This window comes from Emys orbicularis, chromosome 4 (genome assembly GCF_028017835.1).
Source record: "Emys orbicularis isolate rEmyOrb1 chromosome 4, rEmyOrb1.hap1, whole genome shotgun sequence".
NCBI lineage: Eukaryota > Metazoa > Chordata > Testudines > Emydidae > Emys > Emys orbicularis.
Window position 1 is genome coordinate 122,856,198 of NC_088686.1, and position 17,647 is coordinate 122,873,844.

At 40.8% G+C, this 17,647-nt stretch overlaps 1 protein-coding gene across 2 annotated transcripts; it reads right to left on the reverse strand.

Moving 5' to 3' along the window:
- Positions 1-1,883: 1,883 nt before the first annotated feature.
- On the reverse strand, positions 1,884-15,956 carry CIMAP1A (ciliary microtubule associated protein 1A). 2 transcript variants are annotated; one of them, XM_065404081.1, is made up of 6 exons: positions 15,848-15,956; positions 13,888-14,088; positions 13,359-13,460; positions 8,964-9,085; positions 7,377-7,514; positions 1,884-2,192 (listed from the first exon to the last, which is right to left on the reverse strand). In XM_065404081.1, the coding sequence occupies exons 1-6, from the start codon at positions 15,954-15,956 to the stop codon at positions 2,103-2,105; spliced, it is 762 nt and encodes a 253-aa protein (XP_065260153.1). In that variant the 3' UTR covers positions 1,884-2,102. The 2 variants fall into 2 exon arrangements, with proteins under 2 accessions (XP_065260153.1, XP_065260154.1); XM_065404082.1 differs by lacking the exon at positions 7,377-7,514.
- Positions 15,957-17,647: the final 1,691 nt, after the last annotated feature.

The following is a 17,647-nucleotide window of genomic DNA, read 5'->3' on the forward strand; positions in this document are numbered from 1 at the left end:
TCTCTTTATTTTGCTTTTAATGGTGTGAATAAACTTGTACTGTCTTTAGATGCTGCACCAGTAATGTTGTATGTATGTTCTTATCATGGTCCAAAGCTGTATTATACTAGCCAGTTTCCAAACATGTACATGATTAACTTTTTATAGAACCTATTGCCTTGGAACCTGCATTGATGCACAACATTAAATACATCAGTAATACAATACTCACTACAATGGGCAGTGGAGATTACATCCAAGCTCTAAGATGCATTAGACTAGAAGGTGTGACAAGATAGCACCCTATGGGATCTGCATGTATCCATAAAGAAGAAGAGAAATTGTCCCCCACTGACTTCTGTGATGAAGAGGAAAAATGACCACTCAAGTACAAATCACCCATCTAGCTCAGAGTCAATAATAGAGCTGGTCAGGAACTTTTAAACAATTTTTGTTGTTGGAAAATGCTCATCTGTCAAAACCAAAACTTCCCCTGGGTTTAAACGGATTGTTTGACACTTTTGTCCCAATTTTTTTCGTTTTTGGAATGAAGTACTTTGATTTTTTTATTCAAAATGACTTCTTGTTTTGAAATTTTAGTTTAAAAATATTTTTAAAATAAAGGTCAGCATTGTCCTCTGGAGTCCAACAGTTCGCTTCCCCATCACCACCTTCACACTAACCTTGCCTTGAAAGGCTAAGTAAAACTTTGAGAGAACAAAATAAATGGGGGAAGGGACTGTTGGGGTTCCCAGCTTGGTTAAGTGGGGCAGACAATTTGTCCTTCCCAATAATTGTGTTAACCTTCTTTGAGTGCCACAGCTGAGCCCAGGCACTGCTCGTAGCAAGGGATGGTGCAGAGTTGCACCATTTCTGCGTGGAGCTTGGGGAGGAAGCCTCACAGAAACAGGATTTTCCCCTATAATTCAGGAGGAGAATATCTACTTCTATACCACTTCAACAGGAGCAACTTCCCACCCCTGCTGTGTCAGGCCTGCTCCAAGTGGTGATGTGTAGCTGCAGGGTGTCCATAGCTCCACCTCCTCCTCTTTAGGGCAGTATACTTCTCTGGAATAGTTCCTGTGCTTCCTAAGTGCAGCCTGCAGTTATGGTTGGCCTGCATGTGGACCTTGCAAGGCGCTGCATGTTCACAGCCATCCGGCATACAGCATCTGAGAGAGCAAGAACAGCACTTCTCCTAGGTTAAGGGAATGTTGTTTGGCAATCTAGGCTTACTTTGTTTTAAAAAATTCTAATGAAACTTTGTTCTTAAATTTAATGAAAAGTTTTTTTTAATTTAGGATTTTAACATTTTCTAGCAATTCTAAAATGGCAATATTTTGCTAAGGCTTGAGAACCAGAAGTGGTTCTAATCATCTGCTCCCCATCCCCATTATCCAAGATTAGTGAAGAGGAAAATGTAAACTAGGAATGAGTGGTGAAAAGCCCATTTAAATTTTTAAAGTTTTGTTTTAATAAGCTAAAGATGTAACACATGTAAAAACTTGTTTTAACCACACAGTATCCCTTTAAACTTTAGTCTGTAACTCCATCTAAAGATAGATTGAAGTATTCAGCTGCTTTGACATGATAAATACTGACTCCCTGATTTATTTTCTTTACATGGTGATACTGCAATAGAACACAATAAAAGGGATAAATGACGCATACAGTGAGGGTCATCACAGGAGTAAACAAACAACAAAATAGCCCAGTAGTACACAATGGAGTGACTCTTTATGTCTACAGTTGTGAATTCCCAGGTTCTGGAACACAGGATCCAGATGCTGCAATGCACTAGTGCCAGGGTTCAGACTCTCAGCAGGTAGATGCAGCAAGATCCACACGCCAGGGTAATACTGCTAGCTTCAACATGTCCTCTTCATTAAGGGGGGATATGGAAAATTTCTTCATAGCCAGAGGCAAGTTAAAATATTGCAAGTGATCATTTTCTGAATATTCGTCATCCTTTAGGGCTAGAACTTGTAGAAACGTATTACTTGTTTGAAGATAGATGATTGTTAATTATAAGATAATTTGTATAAAAACTGGCAGCTTTAAAATATAAAGCAACATGATATAGAAAAATAAATGTAGTTTCTGTAAGGCGGCTTGCGTGAAGGTCAATAGACATCCACTATCAAAGGCATTGTATACTCAGAGTGTCGGATTCCAAAGGTAACAACTGGGGCACAAGGCTTGGTCAGTGTTATCTGGAGATGGAAAAGTAAATACAACACATCAGGATATTCACCATTAACTAGCATCAGGTTTGTTAGTTTCTACTTTCTATGCTACATGACCTCCCCAATCAAGTACAAGATCTGGACAGTCCAGGTCACCTATTGTCTCACACACACGCCCCTTTTACTAGATTCCTATCAGTGAAAAGAAAGTTTGTAACTGAAGGGGCAGGTTGGTGCACAGACTGTCTAGATCACACAGCCAGATTAGAATGGTTGAAGAGCAATCCGCTTCTCTGAACTCCGGGTTAGATGTTACAAAATTTCCTAATAAGAGGAGGGGTGTCTGGTGGTGTTTGACCTTTGATGTTGGCAGTCTGAAAGTGCAGCTTCTTCCCTTAGATAAGTAACCTTGTTGCTTCTGGATGCACCACACCCTGCATCAGTTTCTTTATGAAATACATTTCTCATAAATGATAATAGTTTGTGAGGTTTACTTACCCAGATACTCCTATAGATCCCACCTTGTCCACTTTATGCCTCTCTCCTTTTATTGTTGCTAGAATGTATTTAACTGTACCCATTAAGTTGGTATTTTTATTCTAACACCCTCTAATCAGTTGTTTCCATAATAACTTTTGACATTACCGCCATTTGGGTTAAGAGTTCCTGTGCTTTTTTCTTAGACCAGAGATGAGTATTTTAGAAATATTGGTGTAAAATCTATTCAATATCTCTTATTTCAATGGTCCCTTTTAAAACAGTTTTGTTTTTTATTTAATACCCCCTTCCCTTCCTCCCCACACACAATTAGTATTAGGGGTGAGCTGTGAAGTTGTAGTCTGCATTGGTACTTGCCCAAATTTCAAAATACTTCCAATCCTATATTCCAGCTTGAGCAGGCTTCTAATTGAAATATTTTTAATTATTCTTAATTATGTCCCCTTGTACATATAACTTGCATTATTGAAAGAAAGGGGTGTGTGTGTGTGTGTGTGTGTGTGTGTGTGTGTGTTATGATGACATAGCACAGGGCAGAGTGATATAGTAATTGCCAAGTGCGTCTTTCAGGTGAAACTTAAACTAGGGCTTTTCTCTGTGTGGTTATTAAAAATCCCACTGGCACTTTATGAAACAGTTTGCAATTTGCAGTATCTTGGCCACATTTCCAACTGGGATAATTCTGCCTTCCTCCTTGCAGTTTCAGTAGGGTACAGTATCTCTGACTTCCTTTTCTAAACTCTGCATTGATACAATATTATATGCTGTAAAAATAGTTGCCACATTTCATCATTAGGGGACAGCAGTGGCAGATTAAAATGATCCCCAAACTAGTTTGTAAATTTCTAAAGCTGCCACTTTAAGATACTTCAGGCACTTCTATATATAAGCAAATGTGATATATATTTGTAAAAAATCAATACAGGTGAAAGCTGCACTAATTTTGATGCTGTTCTTCAAATATGTTTGCGTAAATAAACTTGTGCATTTGTTTAAGTAAATAAAATCTATTTATTCATGTCTGAATATTGGTTACATCACAGCAGACTTTTCAGAAGCCGCCTCAATCCATCACTAGCTTCGAACACTCAGCAGCTGTCCTCTCACTGATCTGCCACATACCGTTCCTCCATCTCCTTCCCAGTCGTCCCCTATTATGAGGACCTCCCACCATTCCTTCCAGGATAACTTTATCAAGATTATTTCCATCTCTGTGCCTGATGTGACCAAAGGACATAAATTTACACCTGTTGATTTCCAACAACATGGTCGTCTTCTCTCTAATAATGCTGCTAATTTAAGCATTTGTCGTATTTTCCATCCAGGAGATATGCAGGAATCTTTGCCAACATCACATCTCAAAGGCTTCAGTTTTCATCTACTTGCCAACATTCATTACCCATAATTCACATCTATAGGTCGCTCTTGAGAAAATTAAGCTTTTCACCAATCAAACCTTCAAACATTTTAAGATGTCATGCTTTTTCTAAACTTTAGTGAGGGAGACCATCTACAATTTGACTATTAATCATGATGTCCACTTTCATCCTGTTTTTGTTAATCGTGTCAACATACATGCACTTAATTTTTACAGTATTCAGGGATAGTCTATATTCCTCACTAACTTTTTACAGATTCCAGCATTCATTACATTCCACCTGTGGTTGTAGCAACAGGTATTGTCATTGGCATATCTAAGGTCAGTTAAGAGGGGTTCCACCAATGGAAATCCCAGCTCCTTCCACTTTATCAAAATCTTCCAGGTTTGTTTCATTCTGCATACCTCTTGAAAAAGTTTGGGACAAAATACACCCTTGTCTCGCGCACAGCCCAGTGAAAAACCACTAGCTATTGCCTGCAGCAGTGTCGTCTGTTGTTGAAGGTAGAGACTTGCAAATCTGCCATTATCCTCCAAAGATGATCAAGTTGGACAGTATTGAACACTTTTGAGTAGTCCATGAAACACATGATCAATGGGTGGTTGTACTCCCTGCATTTTTCAATTATGTGACTGACGTTCACAGTTTGATCACGTGTGTCTTGTTCCTCTCTGAAAACAAGTTGTGGTGGTGGTGGTAGTTCTGCTTCTGTCATTTGCTTCATGCGATCCTGGATTATGTGGGGCAAAACTTTGGTCAATTGTGATATCAGGCTGAGGATACAATTGTTATTCTCTGTTATGTCTCCTTTCTTTGGTAATGGCAGACAGACTCCCTTTCATCTAGTTGTCTGGCCAATTTCTAGTCGTCCATACATGGTTGGAAATTTTCCACACGAGTCACTTTAAACAGTTCTGCTGGTACTTTTCCTTCCCATGGTGTTTTCCCTGGCTTCATTTTCATAATAGTACACACCACTTCCTCTTGTGGGATTGATGGCTCTGGCTCTGTACTCTCTCCTTTCTGTTGCCCTATATTCTGAGTGGCTCTAATGAACCATAAAGATTGGCAAAGTAATCTCTCCTTCAGAATTTGATATCACTTTCAGTGAGGATTCTGCCATCATGATCTTTTGCTATGTTCAATTGCAGGGAAAACTTTTTGGTAAGAAGTCTAACCTCTGTGAACAAATTTTTTGTATTATTACTCTCTTTGTGGTTCGCAAGTTCCATGCATTTTGCCCTGATGTATTCACTGTTGTCTCATCTAATCTGCCTTTGGATCTGTTTAGTTCCTTGTACTCTCTCTTTCATTCTTAAGTCTCTAAGACATTCTTTTTCATTCTGCATTATTGTTCCACCTGCTCAAGCCATTTCTCAGTCATCTGTGGTACACTGCGACACTTAGTTTTCAGAATGTATAATTTGGCAGCTTTGAGCATGATAGTTTTCATGTTATTCCAAAGTTTATTCAGGTTGTTCTCTTTTACCTGTGACAATCCCTCAAACCCATTTTGGACAGAAGTCATGTAGTTTTTGTTGATTCTGAACCGATCCAAATGTAGTGGACCTGCTGAACATCTTATCTTTTTCAGTTTATGTTTGAGGCTAACGGTTGGTGGTCTCCCAAGTGCAGACTGGGAGTCAGTCTGTATCCATTGGATGCTCTATCTCCAACATTGCTGTATCATTACATAGACAATTTGGTTCTTTGACATACTTTCAGGTGACTTCTATGTGTTTAAATGTGTAAGGTGATGGGTGAAGATGGTGTTTGTAAAGACCAGGTGATGAGAGCAGCAGAATTCAACTAAACGCCTTCCTTTCTCATTTTGTAAACAAAAAACATTGTTTCAGTAAGCTTCATGAGAGCTTACACTTCCAACTTCACCGTTCATAGAACCCTTCCCTGGGCACTGCACCTTGGCATGGTGGGAAGGCTTGCATATTCCAATGAGCTTGATAACTATGCCAGCAGGAGCTTTATCTCCTGATAGAGCCACCCAAGCTGGACAAGTCAAAGGGTAGGGACCAGACAAAAAGTAGTCCAACTGGCTGGTGCTGGGTGCAGAGTGGCATTCAAGTAACTTGGCACATTTCATGCCAGTGTTTTGGCTGGATGAGTGCCTGGGGAGGGTAATGGAACCCTGATGGAGGAAGTGCCATCGGAAGGTGGAAAAGTTCAATCAAGTATTTAATCAACAGCAGCTAAAAACTAGAGGGGAGTCAACAGGAAACCACCTTCTGTACTTCCATGCTAGAACAAAGGCGAAACATTAATCTCCATGTGGTGCTGGATGGCAAGACCCCCAGGTTAGAAAGCACAACAAACTATACTGGGGGAGGAGGTTCTGGCCATTAAGAGTACCAGTTGCAGCTATGATGGTTCTGTACCAAATCCTTCAGGATAAACCTGATGTTTGCACCAAGGAAGAGTGACTTGAACCTTTGTAAATGAATGATCAGAGTAGACACATGGAATGTGAAGAGTATGGGTGAAGGGAATCTCTCCATGTTGACCAAAGAATTGGAAAGATATAAGAAATATGTGGAATCTCAGAGCTGTGATGGAATGGTTGTGGCCGTTTCATTATAGGGGATAGATACGCAGTGTACTACTCAGGATCTGAGAAAATGGGGTCGCAGTTATCCAAGGAGACATCAAAGTGTGTGCTTGGATATAATTCAGTCAGCAATAGAATCATTATGGTTTGTCTTTGAGTCCACGTATCAATCATACAAGTTTATGCTCGTACAACAGCAGCTGACAGTGAAATGATTGAGTTCTATTTGTTTAAACCTTTTTCTTTAATCCCAGATGCACAAATATAATATTTTGTATTTTTGTACATGTGCTCATGTAGGCTCAGATATCTGATGAATACATACCCAAACAGATGGAATGAAAGATCCTGCTGGAATTGATATGCACAAGGATTTCTCAAAGAAACCTGTCCAGTTTCTTGACTCTCTGCAATTAATCTGTCTCAATAATGCATTAATATTTTGGGATGTGGTTTTTTAAAATTTAACTTTGACTTGTTCCAACATGGGCTCTTCGGGGCAGTAATTAAAACATTAATTGTAGCTCTTCCATGCAGATTGATGTCCCTTCTTACCAATACTGATCTTTAATGCATTGATATATTGAAGGATCTTGTCCTTGCTATATGAATCTGGATTTTTATATGCTGAACTCTGCTGGAAAAAGTTTTCATGATAGCTCTAAATCAAGACTTGTCAACTCAAGGAGTTTAAATACAAACCAGCCCTGTTGCCTGTGACTGTTTGTCCTCTGACTCAAGTAAATTACCCTCTAGATTTCTCTGCCTTACCTTTCCGGGATAATAGTTTCCTGGTCCAGGATGTCTAACAGTTCCTGCAGGCTTAGTCCGGGAGCTCATGCTGTACTTGGGGGCTCTCTTTTTGTACACATCAACGTCTGTCTTTTTATATGCAGCTGGACCTGGGGTCTGTAAGAGAGTCAATGGAATCATCCATTGAAAATCGCTACATTCAATATCCCCAATTTCCTATGAGAGGTGCATAGGTTTATCTGTAACAATTTTTTTTTATTTTATTTTGGTTTTTTTGCAGAAGGGCAAGTTTCCCCTCTCAACAGTGTCATGTCCTTTAGAAGTTTACACTAGATGTCTGAAATCTTATTAGCCTGAGCCACTTCACTTTTGACAGACTGCAAGGGGACAGTGGCTCAAACTGAAATGAAAGTGCCATTGTTCTGTCTCTGCAAGCGTTAGGCACCTGTGACCTTCACTGGCTTTTATATATGGCTTATAGTAAAAGATTTGTTTAAAAGCCCAGTGTTTTCAGTAGGTTTTAGATAATTAGCAAGAATCTGTACATGATCATTTTTCATCTAATACAAAAATAATCATTTTGTAAATATGTAACGTTCCATGGTATTCAGCTATACAGTCTTATTTCACTTAGTATGATATCATCATAGGCATGAAATCTGATGATTAGTTTGGTAGGTGGCACTAGGAATGTTGCTACAGCCTTCTACCTAGAGGGATCATTATTTCCAGAAAATAAGCTTGAGCAAGATGTCAATTTTATTTTCCCACACCCCTCATTGTTAAACACAATGCTAATCATTTAAAAAAAAAATCATGTTCCAACTCTTACCACACAGCAGCATCTTAGACGTAACAATTATTTGCTCTTGTAAGAAAGCTGTGGTCCTTCAGATGCTGCTGTGTTTACTGCGGGCAATTGTTGACTTTTTAATGACTATTACTGGGTATTTTAGAAAGACTTTTTACACATAGTTATTATCTGGGGACATGGATCACTGTAGGTATTTCAGTAAGAAAAATTCTTTGGAGATGGCAGAGAAATTTGAGTTTGAAATGTTGCTACTGCATATGCACAATAAGATGTCAAAATACTCAGTATCTATAACACTGGAGCAAAAGATTTTTCCTCTAGAACATAAAAAATATATTGCAATATGTGTGTCCTGATGTGAAATTTCATATCTGAACTTCTCTTACTTAACACATTTCTTGTCCTCATCCCAGTTCCAACTCCTCTTCCAGATGGAGTTCAGGCAACATGGTGCTTAGGCATAGCACAAGAACTAGGCCTGATCTGAAAACTATGGTAGTCATTGGAAAGATTCCCATTGATTTTGATGGGTTTTGGATGAAGCCCTTAGACAGGTATTTGCTGCAAATACAGTTAGAGCCCTGACTTGCCAATGATTCAGTTACTAAGAACAGCCATGTTTGGTGCCAGTCTTCAGCTGCAGCACTTGTATCTGTTCATGCTGCAGAACACTTATCTCCAAGTACTAGGAAAGAACCCATCAATGCTTAGAGGCCTTCAGTCTTGGAGGCAGTGACTGACCACTGGTTGTCAATGAGAGCAGCTGGAGAGGAAATGGAAAAGCAGCTTACCTTATGGAGATCCTCATCAAAGCGACCAAGCTTACTCTTCCATTTCATGGAATAACAAGGGCTAGCAGTTTTGTCCACTGTGTTGGGTCCCATCACCCGAGGGATCGTGTATGCGCCAGGACCTGGGGGGGGGGGGGAAACCATGATAGTTATGTACAGTGTGAATCCTCAGGGATTAGAGGGAGCATCATATGGGAGAGAGGCTTTCAACAGAGGCTGGAGAGAAGGAGGGATATTTCTTTTTCACATTCCCTGGCCCTTTTCTGTCCTGGAATAAGGGTAGGCATCTGGAGTCTGAACTGCTCGTGCTCATGGGTGGTGAGGCTGGCATGCTGAATGAAACAAACAGAAAAGAATGGTTACTTACTTTACACTAACTGCAGTTCTTCAAGATGTGTCATCATCAACTACTGCGTCTTGCCTGAATTTTCTCAGAGCCCTCAGTATCGTAGGAATTGGCAGAAAGGTATATGTTCATCCCAGTGTCCAGGAGCCTAATGCCTGATGTTTTGTTGCTCTGGTCTGTAGCAAACACATCTATTTCTGGGAATTGCCACATGTGAAAGATGTTCTGCAGAACTGAGTCTTTGATAGACCACTCCTGGTTGTTTGAGAACTACCTGCTAAGTCAATCTGCCACGATGTTTTGAGGGCCAGGAAGGCGCAGCGCCACTGGTGTGATTTGATCTGGAATGTACCCAACTCCACAGTGGAGACAGTCTTGCTCCCCCTGTCTGTTGACATAGTAGCTGTGGGGTTGTCTGTCAGCACTTGGATCACAGATTCCTAGAGTAGCAGTAGGTGTACTTTGCATGAAGGCAGATAGCGCTGAGCTCTAGGATGTTTATGTGAAGATGAGCTTCCTGGGGACATCATAGGCCCTTAGTCTGAGGGTGATTTAGACGAGTCCTCCATCCCCAAGTGAAGGTTTTTATCGCTAATGTCTTGGTAGGTAGATGTGCAGAACAGAGTATCCCCTTGCATACCTGGATTGGGTCTTATCACTAGTTGAATGGGGAGAGGACTTTTTGTGGGAGCATGTGGTGTCTATTGAATAGATACTCTTTCATGGAGCACAAGTGAAGTCTGGCACTGAGTCATGTATCCTACCCCATGTGGCCGGTAGCACACAGGCTGATATGAGTATAGGTACTAGGGAAGGTGGCACCAGGAACGATTTTCCCTATGAACATTAGGTCATTTCCTGCTGTTCCTTACACATACTTCCTTAGAGTTTCTTCGTGGCTCCAGTGGCATTTCCAAAGCAGTGGAAGGAGAGTGCATAGGAGAGGAGTCCCTGTTATGCCCTGATGGGGATGAAGTAAAGGAGTACATTTCTTCCAAGGGAGGGGCTGTACTGTCAGGAACATCCTATCCAGCACAGGAGAGCACAACAGAGCCAGGAAGTCAGGTCGGTACTGGAGCTGTCTCCTTTACCTGCTGTACTGATGCGTCAGTAGCTAGTGAATCCTCAGCCACTCAAGGAGAGGAGACTGGTACCGAGCCACAGATAAATCATACAAGTACTATATATGCCTTGAGTACCAGCACACTAGGGACCTGTGCTGGGCACTGAGGAACATGGTTTCAAGGTTGCCTATACAGAAGCACTGGTTGCTGAAGGATCATTACAAAGAAAGATACTGTCTGCAGGTTTAATGGCTAATATTGGTGCTCTTTTAACAGTCAGTACAGGCGTGCCTAAAAACCAGAACCTGACTGAAATCGGAACTTTTTGGTGTGTTGCCTGTGGGCAACAAAACAAACACGATGCTGCAGAGAAGCAGGTGGACACAGTGGGGGTTCATTCTCACTGCCACAGATAAGAAGGAAACGAGAGACTCTTGGACCTGGTTCACCACTTATGATTTATGCCCTTGGGTTAGGGGCACAAGGGAACTGAGGGTGCATGTGCGGCTCCAGCAAACACTGCTGGGCAAAATAATCTGAGATCGTACACATAGGATGCATGTGCACCAAGAGTAGAATCCATGTGAACAATCACTCAAAGAACAATGGAATTAAAAAGCCGCCTGCTCCATCCAAGGATACAGCTTGAAGTTTAGAACTCAGGCTGAGTTTGTGGGGCTAGCAGTTTAAAAAAAAAATCACAGCTATTAATTGTGGGCTGATCTAATTTACACTGGAGTCCCTGGGACGCTATAGTGGCTTTTGAGAGTAGAGCGGCACTTTTAAAGCTGCCCCCAATAACTATTCTGGGTATAAGAGGATGTACTTCACATAACATTGAAAAATAATAAACATTATACAATTTAAAGAGAAGTTATTACAAATTTTATGTAATCATTACAAATTGTTCTACCATAAATCTCAGGTCCCATCTACACAACAATCCCAACTATGTTGGGGCAACAAATGACAAACCTGCTGTGGCTTAATGGGGCTGTAATGCGGTTTGTTTTTTGCCTCTGTGAACAGGACTTATTTTGATCTTTTCAAGTTTGTAACATGATCATAATCTTTTGCTGTTGTACAGATCATTTTCCTGGCTTTGTCCATGCCACCTCTCTCTTTTCATCCGTCCTCTTTCTCCCCCTTCTCCATCACATGAAACACAAACTACTTGTCTTCACTTTCAAGGATGTTTGTGGCTTTTCTCCATGCTACCCATCATTTCTCATACGCTATTGATATGTCTAACGACGCCCGCCTCTGTTCTGCCAATTATACCAGCCTTTAATGCTCACGTGTAACATTTTCAAACGAGCAATTTTGTGTTTCCTACCAGCCTGCCCATCATGCCTGAGGAGATCCCTGTAAATATCTGCCAAGCCACCTCTTTGTCCTTCTTCAAATCCATCCTTAAAACTATCCTTTACTGTTATGTCCACACACAAAAATGTGATAACAGATGGTGTGCTGAGGTGATGACTATCATGCCGACTAATGTCGTTTCCTTGTGCTCCTCATTCTGTCTGTGTCCACTTGTTGTCTCTCATCTTATACTTAGATTGTCAGCTTTTTGGGGAAGTGACAACCTTTTTTTCTCTGTTTGTACAGCACTCAGCACAAGGGGGTCCTGTTCCATGACTGGGGCTCCTAGGTGCTATCCCAGTAATGTTTGGGTTCTGTCTATGCAAAGAAAACCAAACTGTATTATACAAGGTTTGGGCACATCTATTTTGCAGTTGGCACACAAACATTGTTATGATTGTAGACAGGGTGTTAGCTATCTGAGAGAACCAAAAGTAATAGAGAAACAGTTGCATAGTGATGATATGTAGCCATTGCTCTGAAAGTGGTACAACAATAAGTATTATGTTGTTTTGGATCTGTCTAAATGATTGATCCGTGGCCACTATTTTTGATCAACCTGTATCTCTTCTGTCTCATCTCTGCATGTTTGATACTTTTCTTGCTGATGAAGTAAACCTAACCCATCTATAGCGACCTGGGTTTTTCAGACATTTTTTCATAAAAGAACACTAACACATTTTTCCAAAACTATACTCGTATAATGGGACATTTTTTAAAGACCTATTATGGAGTTTGTCATGTGATGACCTCTATTGATTTTAATAGTTGTGCTGCTAATTATTTGCTGATATTTAAAGTGTAGGTAAAAGGAATTGCATATGCATTTCAAACAGACATAGGACAATAAAGTTAGGTCATATTTTGGCCTACTAATCTTGATGATAGTATGTCTCAAAGTCTGGGTGTAACACTGACTTCTAGTGAGCTTTTATACCTCTGTGCCAAAGGAGTTCTTCTCAATTTTGAGACATAAGCTGCCTGGCTGTGGTATCAATGTCTAGTAACTCTGAGAGTTGTCACATGAGCATTGAGTGTTTTCAGTATTTTTTTTTCCTCCCCTGGAAATATTCCTGTTGGTTTCTGTCCCCCATTGCCCCTTGTTAATTGAGAGGAAGAATTTAGTTTCTTCAACTTTCACCTCTTTTGACACTGAATCAGTTAAATTGTCTCTAAGAGCCCATCTCCACTACAAATACAAATGGGATACAGTCTTGTTATAACATGCATGTCCATTGACTCGTTTAAGACATGATTTCTGTTTTAGTGTAGACAGGGCTGTCCTTAACCATGTACTGTAACTGAGCGAAAGCTTTGGATGTGAGCAAGTCTTAAGCCCAGTTACAGAACACTGTTAAGGTTCCATTTGCACTACAAATTGGAACTATATTGTAACCAGTGCAGAGGACAACCATATTAAGCTCAGGACCATCTCTAGTTCATGGCTTTTAAGAGCCCCAAGTTCAAACTACACATGCTATTACCAAAGCTTTCTTCCTTCATTATAATACTTTGCTGTGGAGTCAGGCTCAGGAATTTCACTTTCTTTCTGGCTTTTAGGTCAGGTGGCAACTACAGGACTCCTAGATTGGTTTCCTTTATTAGTTGTTGGATTTTTACCTGGAGTGCTGTCTACACTGAAGCTCCTAGTCCTGAATGACATGGAGTGCACAGGAGCAGATTCATAAACATGCTTTTTTGACTTCTCTGGTGAATAATCGCCTAGACAAGAGATGAGCAAAGCAACAACAGTGATCCTTTCATGCCAAACAGGTGGCTTGGTCTGTAGGTTCAGTCTGTGCAAAATTGCAGTGTCCCAACTGACCACATCATGCTGCATGGCCACTTTCCCCCTACATCCCATCCCCATCGTCCTGCTTTGCCAGTTCTCCTCCATCCTGCTCCCACCCCCTGCACTGCTGTTCCCCTCCTCCCAGCCCTGTGGCCCTGCACTGCCCTTCCTTGAATCCTGAGTCTACCACCCATGTTGTTGTTCCTTCCACATCCTACCCTCAAATGCTGGAGCTGTTACTTTCCATTTGAAAACATCTATACCTCATTTTGCTGTGGTTTATATTCCCCTAATGTAGGACACCCATAGGCACATTATCCTCACCTTGAATAAATGGTTGAAAGAAATATTACTCACTTGGGCCAGGTGTGACCTCAGTTTTCACCTTGGGGCGCCCACACATGGTATAAGCTGGGGCAGCTTCCTTTCCCTTCCTGGTCATTGCGGGTTCCACATAGTAACGAGGACCCGGAGAACAGGCTTCACGGAGCAAAGGCCTTGCCCCCTTAAAAGTGTAGGCAGGGGCTTTCCTTTTGGTGGGGTTGTGCTTCAGGTAACCTACGAAGAAGGGCTACATTTCATATGCATGTGTCAAGTTTTATTTTAATTCCCCTTTGGGTCTTGTTGCTAAAGTCGTTTTAGAGCTTTTGGACCATGAGATTCATTTCTAAGACGCTGGCTTTACTTTTGGTTTGTAGGATGGACATACGGTCATTATTATTGCCCATTCATCTCAGTTTATGGGTATGTCAGAGGTTTCTCTCTTGTTATAACCAAGCCTAAGCTGTCGCCTTCTGAGCAGTTCTGTCACTGGACAAAAGGGGTGAATCACTAACAAATGGCAAAACTCATTGATTTCAGTGGGGCCAGGATTTCATCCACGGATTGCAAAAGTGAGCTGTACTGTCCTGTTCTTATTACAGAGACTAAAGCTTGTCTACCTCAGAAAACTTACCAAAATAGCTATTCAGGTAATAATTATTCCAATAGTTCTTTCAGTATAAGCCCTCATGTGGACGCTCTGATTCTGGAGCTTATACTGAAACAACTATCCCTGGAATAATTACTCTGGAATAGCTATTTTGGTACCTTTCCCAGCATAGACATACCCTAAAGCCAAGAGAATTTTCCTGCAAACTACCTCGTAATATAAGAGATTCTAAAAATTACTTCCAATTACACAGAAGAGTAACTCCTAAACAAAATTAGTTTGAAATACTAGTTTTAAATAATTTGGGATCAAACAAGAAAACTCGGTCTTAACAATCTGATGCCTAGTACGACTGAAAACGTTGACTTTCCCATGTGAAAACACTGGTGATTAGAGTATGCCAAAGTTGTTGTAAAGCAAATTCTGGAACTACAAAATACTTTGGTTATTTAACAACCAGCTGTTTAAAATAACCAAAATAATAAAAAACACCCAAACTCAACCGTAAAGAACACTTATTACTTACCACTAATTTTAAACCTTGTTTTCCAATGCATTCTAATGGGGATGCTACCTACCATGTGTCCTGCTGCTGGGAAGTACAATACAGTTGTTCAAATGGCAGCTTCCCAGTGAGAGTGACAACAACCTCCTAGTGACATTATTTCTAAAAATCTATATTGAAAATTCCTTCTGAATTTATATTCTTATTGATCGATGCCTTAAAAATGTGCATAATACAAATAGTTCAGATGGTGATATAATTCCTTAGCTAAATATTGACACTTTATTACGAGGAAGACAAAAGGTATGCAGCAGCAGAAGTGAGAGGTGATGTAAGAGTCAAGCTGCCTCTTACAAATGTCTGACTGTCATTTGCATCACAGTCAGACATCTAACACCTTGCTCTAATTTTCTGGGGAGTTACAGCCATAGGTGGTTGGCAGTGAGGTTAAGCACAGCAGAGATATTCTTTATGAATTTCCCAACAACTTCTCCTTTTTGTAATTTCTACTCCAAGGAAACGTGTTTCTAGTTCATCTTTGTGATGTCATGAAAATTTACCAGCCTACCGACAAAATCTACTCGCCACAGAGAGATTTAAAATAACGATTGATGGTAAAGAAAACACCATTTGAAATGGTTCAGCATAAGTCTGTACTAAGCAGAGTCACCCTGTCCTATTTCTTAGGTTATAATGAAAATTAATAGAGACATCCTGTAGGAGGGTTTTATTAACTTTCACATCAGAGAAAGTGGAATTATTTGAATAGAATATGTGAGAGTTTGTACTAAATGAATTGTTTGAACTGATCTGGATTTAGTGTGTTTAACTCATGTTATCAACTGTGTTTCTTGAAACTCTGTATCTTTCTGTCCTTTTACCTGTTGTCCCCTGTATTGAGTACTTTGGTCCTGGGCTGGTAAAGTGGGCCATTATTGGGCCCCTTGGACGATGAGGCCTCCAGGTCCCCACCCAAGCGCTGTCACCCATGGTGGGAGCTGGTTACAAAGCCTAAAGGGAGAGTAGAAAAGTTAATAGCAGGATTCTCTTAAAGAAGCAAAATTCTATTTCTTTTTTGCATTTCAGTGAAAAATTCTCAGTCTGGCCCTGTAATTGTACTACACCTGAAGCCTCATCTGCTGAATCCAGTCTCCATGTTAATGGAACTGAGAGACATAATGTTTTATAGATTGCATTGTATCAGGAATAAAGGACCCCTGCTCATATAATACATACCTAGTTTATTTGCTTCTTTAGGCCATTGATGCTAACGCATTCAAACTCAGTGGTCTACTTGTTTTGCTAATCTGCATTTTCTTTTATACCCGTTACCCTGTTTATGGTATGGTGAGGAGCAGGGAGACATCAAGGTGTGAAGCATTCTATCAGGACCTCCTCCATTGGTAGCACTGCACAATGGCTGGTGAAATATGCTCAATAGGCTAATATGGGAGAGGGTGTGCATTCTTGTGAAGCATCAGGTGCTAGCCCTGATGGAGGCAAGATATTCAGCTAAATGCACTGGACTAACAATCTGCTCCAGCATGTCAACTCCAATGTATAAGCAAACCCATTGAGACAATGGATATAGGACAGTGAGCAAGTGTTGACGAAGTTACTCCTACTACAGTACTGATATGCTAGTATCTTGGAAACCTCTTGGTATCTGGGTGTCTGCTGCTGCCAGTAGCATGGTGGTACTGAGGCACTAAAACAGCTGTTGGAAGGGAAATTGTAGGTGTTTTCCATCAGTGTGACTTGTCGTGTTTACCAGAGGGAGAATCCTCTAGGGAATAGGAACAGGAAACCGGACGCCTGTGATATTAAGAATCTTTTCAATGCAGTAGACAGGGCAAATCCCTGAATCCAGAATAAGGACTCCTCTGACATTTCAGAGGGTCTGGTTTTCTCCCCTATCAGAGAATTGTTATAAAGCAGATCCTGGTTTTATTTGGTCACTGCTAGTGACCTTCACATCCTGTATCCACAGCAATTGTAGGATCCTCCCTCACAGTGTCTTTGCCACTAAGATTTTCTTGTCAGAGTTTGAACTTAATAAAAATCTCAGGTCTCCTACAGGTTGTTCATTAGCCAGTATCTCAGCAGAGCCCAGAATCCCTCAGGCTGCAGTTCTGTTCTACTCGGATAGGAAATATTTTCTGCTATGTGCCTATCCCTAAACTTGTACACATACTAGGGGTGAAATCCTGTCTTTAGTGAAGTCAATGGGACTTCTGCCATTGTCTTCAGTGGGGCCAGGATTTCACTCCCATTCACTAGTATGTGCACTTAGCCCTCTGCCTCCATTCCTTTAGCTATATATCTCCCTATCTCACATGGTGTCATGGGACTTTTTAGATTACACTGCTCTCATCTGTAGGACACTTTTTGAATAACTGGGCTGTCAGGCCCTCAGGTAAGCTACCTTATTATCCCTGTTCAAATTACTCTCCTTTGCCTTGATGCTTACAAAAAATTGACAGCAGTTAGCCCACCAGTGTGCTGAGACCACTGCCTATTCATGCTGACCAATATTATCGCATAGTTTCCTTGTACTCTTCTTTGCTTGTCTGTATCTATCTGTTGCCTCTTGTCTTTCTGTTCTCTGTCTGTACAGTTTCTCTCACAATGAGGTCCTGGGCTCCTAGGCACTATGGTAAGAAGGAATTGCTAGAAAACCG

Coding starts and splice junctions, on each gene's coding strand:
- CIMAP1A (XM_065404081.1), bottom strand. CDS start 15,956: ATGGGTGACAGCGCTTGGGTGGGGACCTGGAGGCCTCATCGTCCAAGG. Junction 9,086..13,358: donor CAGTGTAGACAGCACTCCAG/GTAAAAATCCAA, acceptor CCCCCCCCCCAG/GTCCTGGCGCATACACGATC. Junction 2,193..7,376: donor GAAACTATTATCCCGGAAAG/GTAAGGCAGAGA, acceptor TTCCATCTCCAG/ATAACACTGACCAAGCCTTG.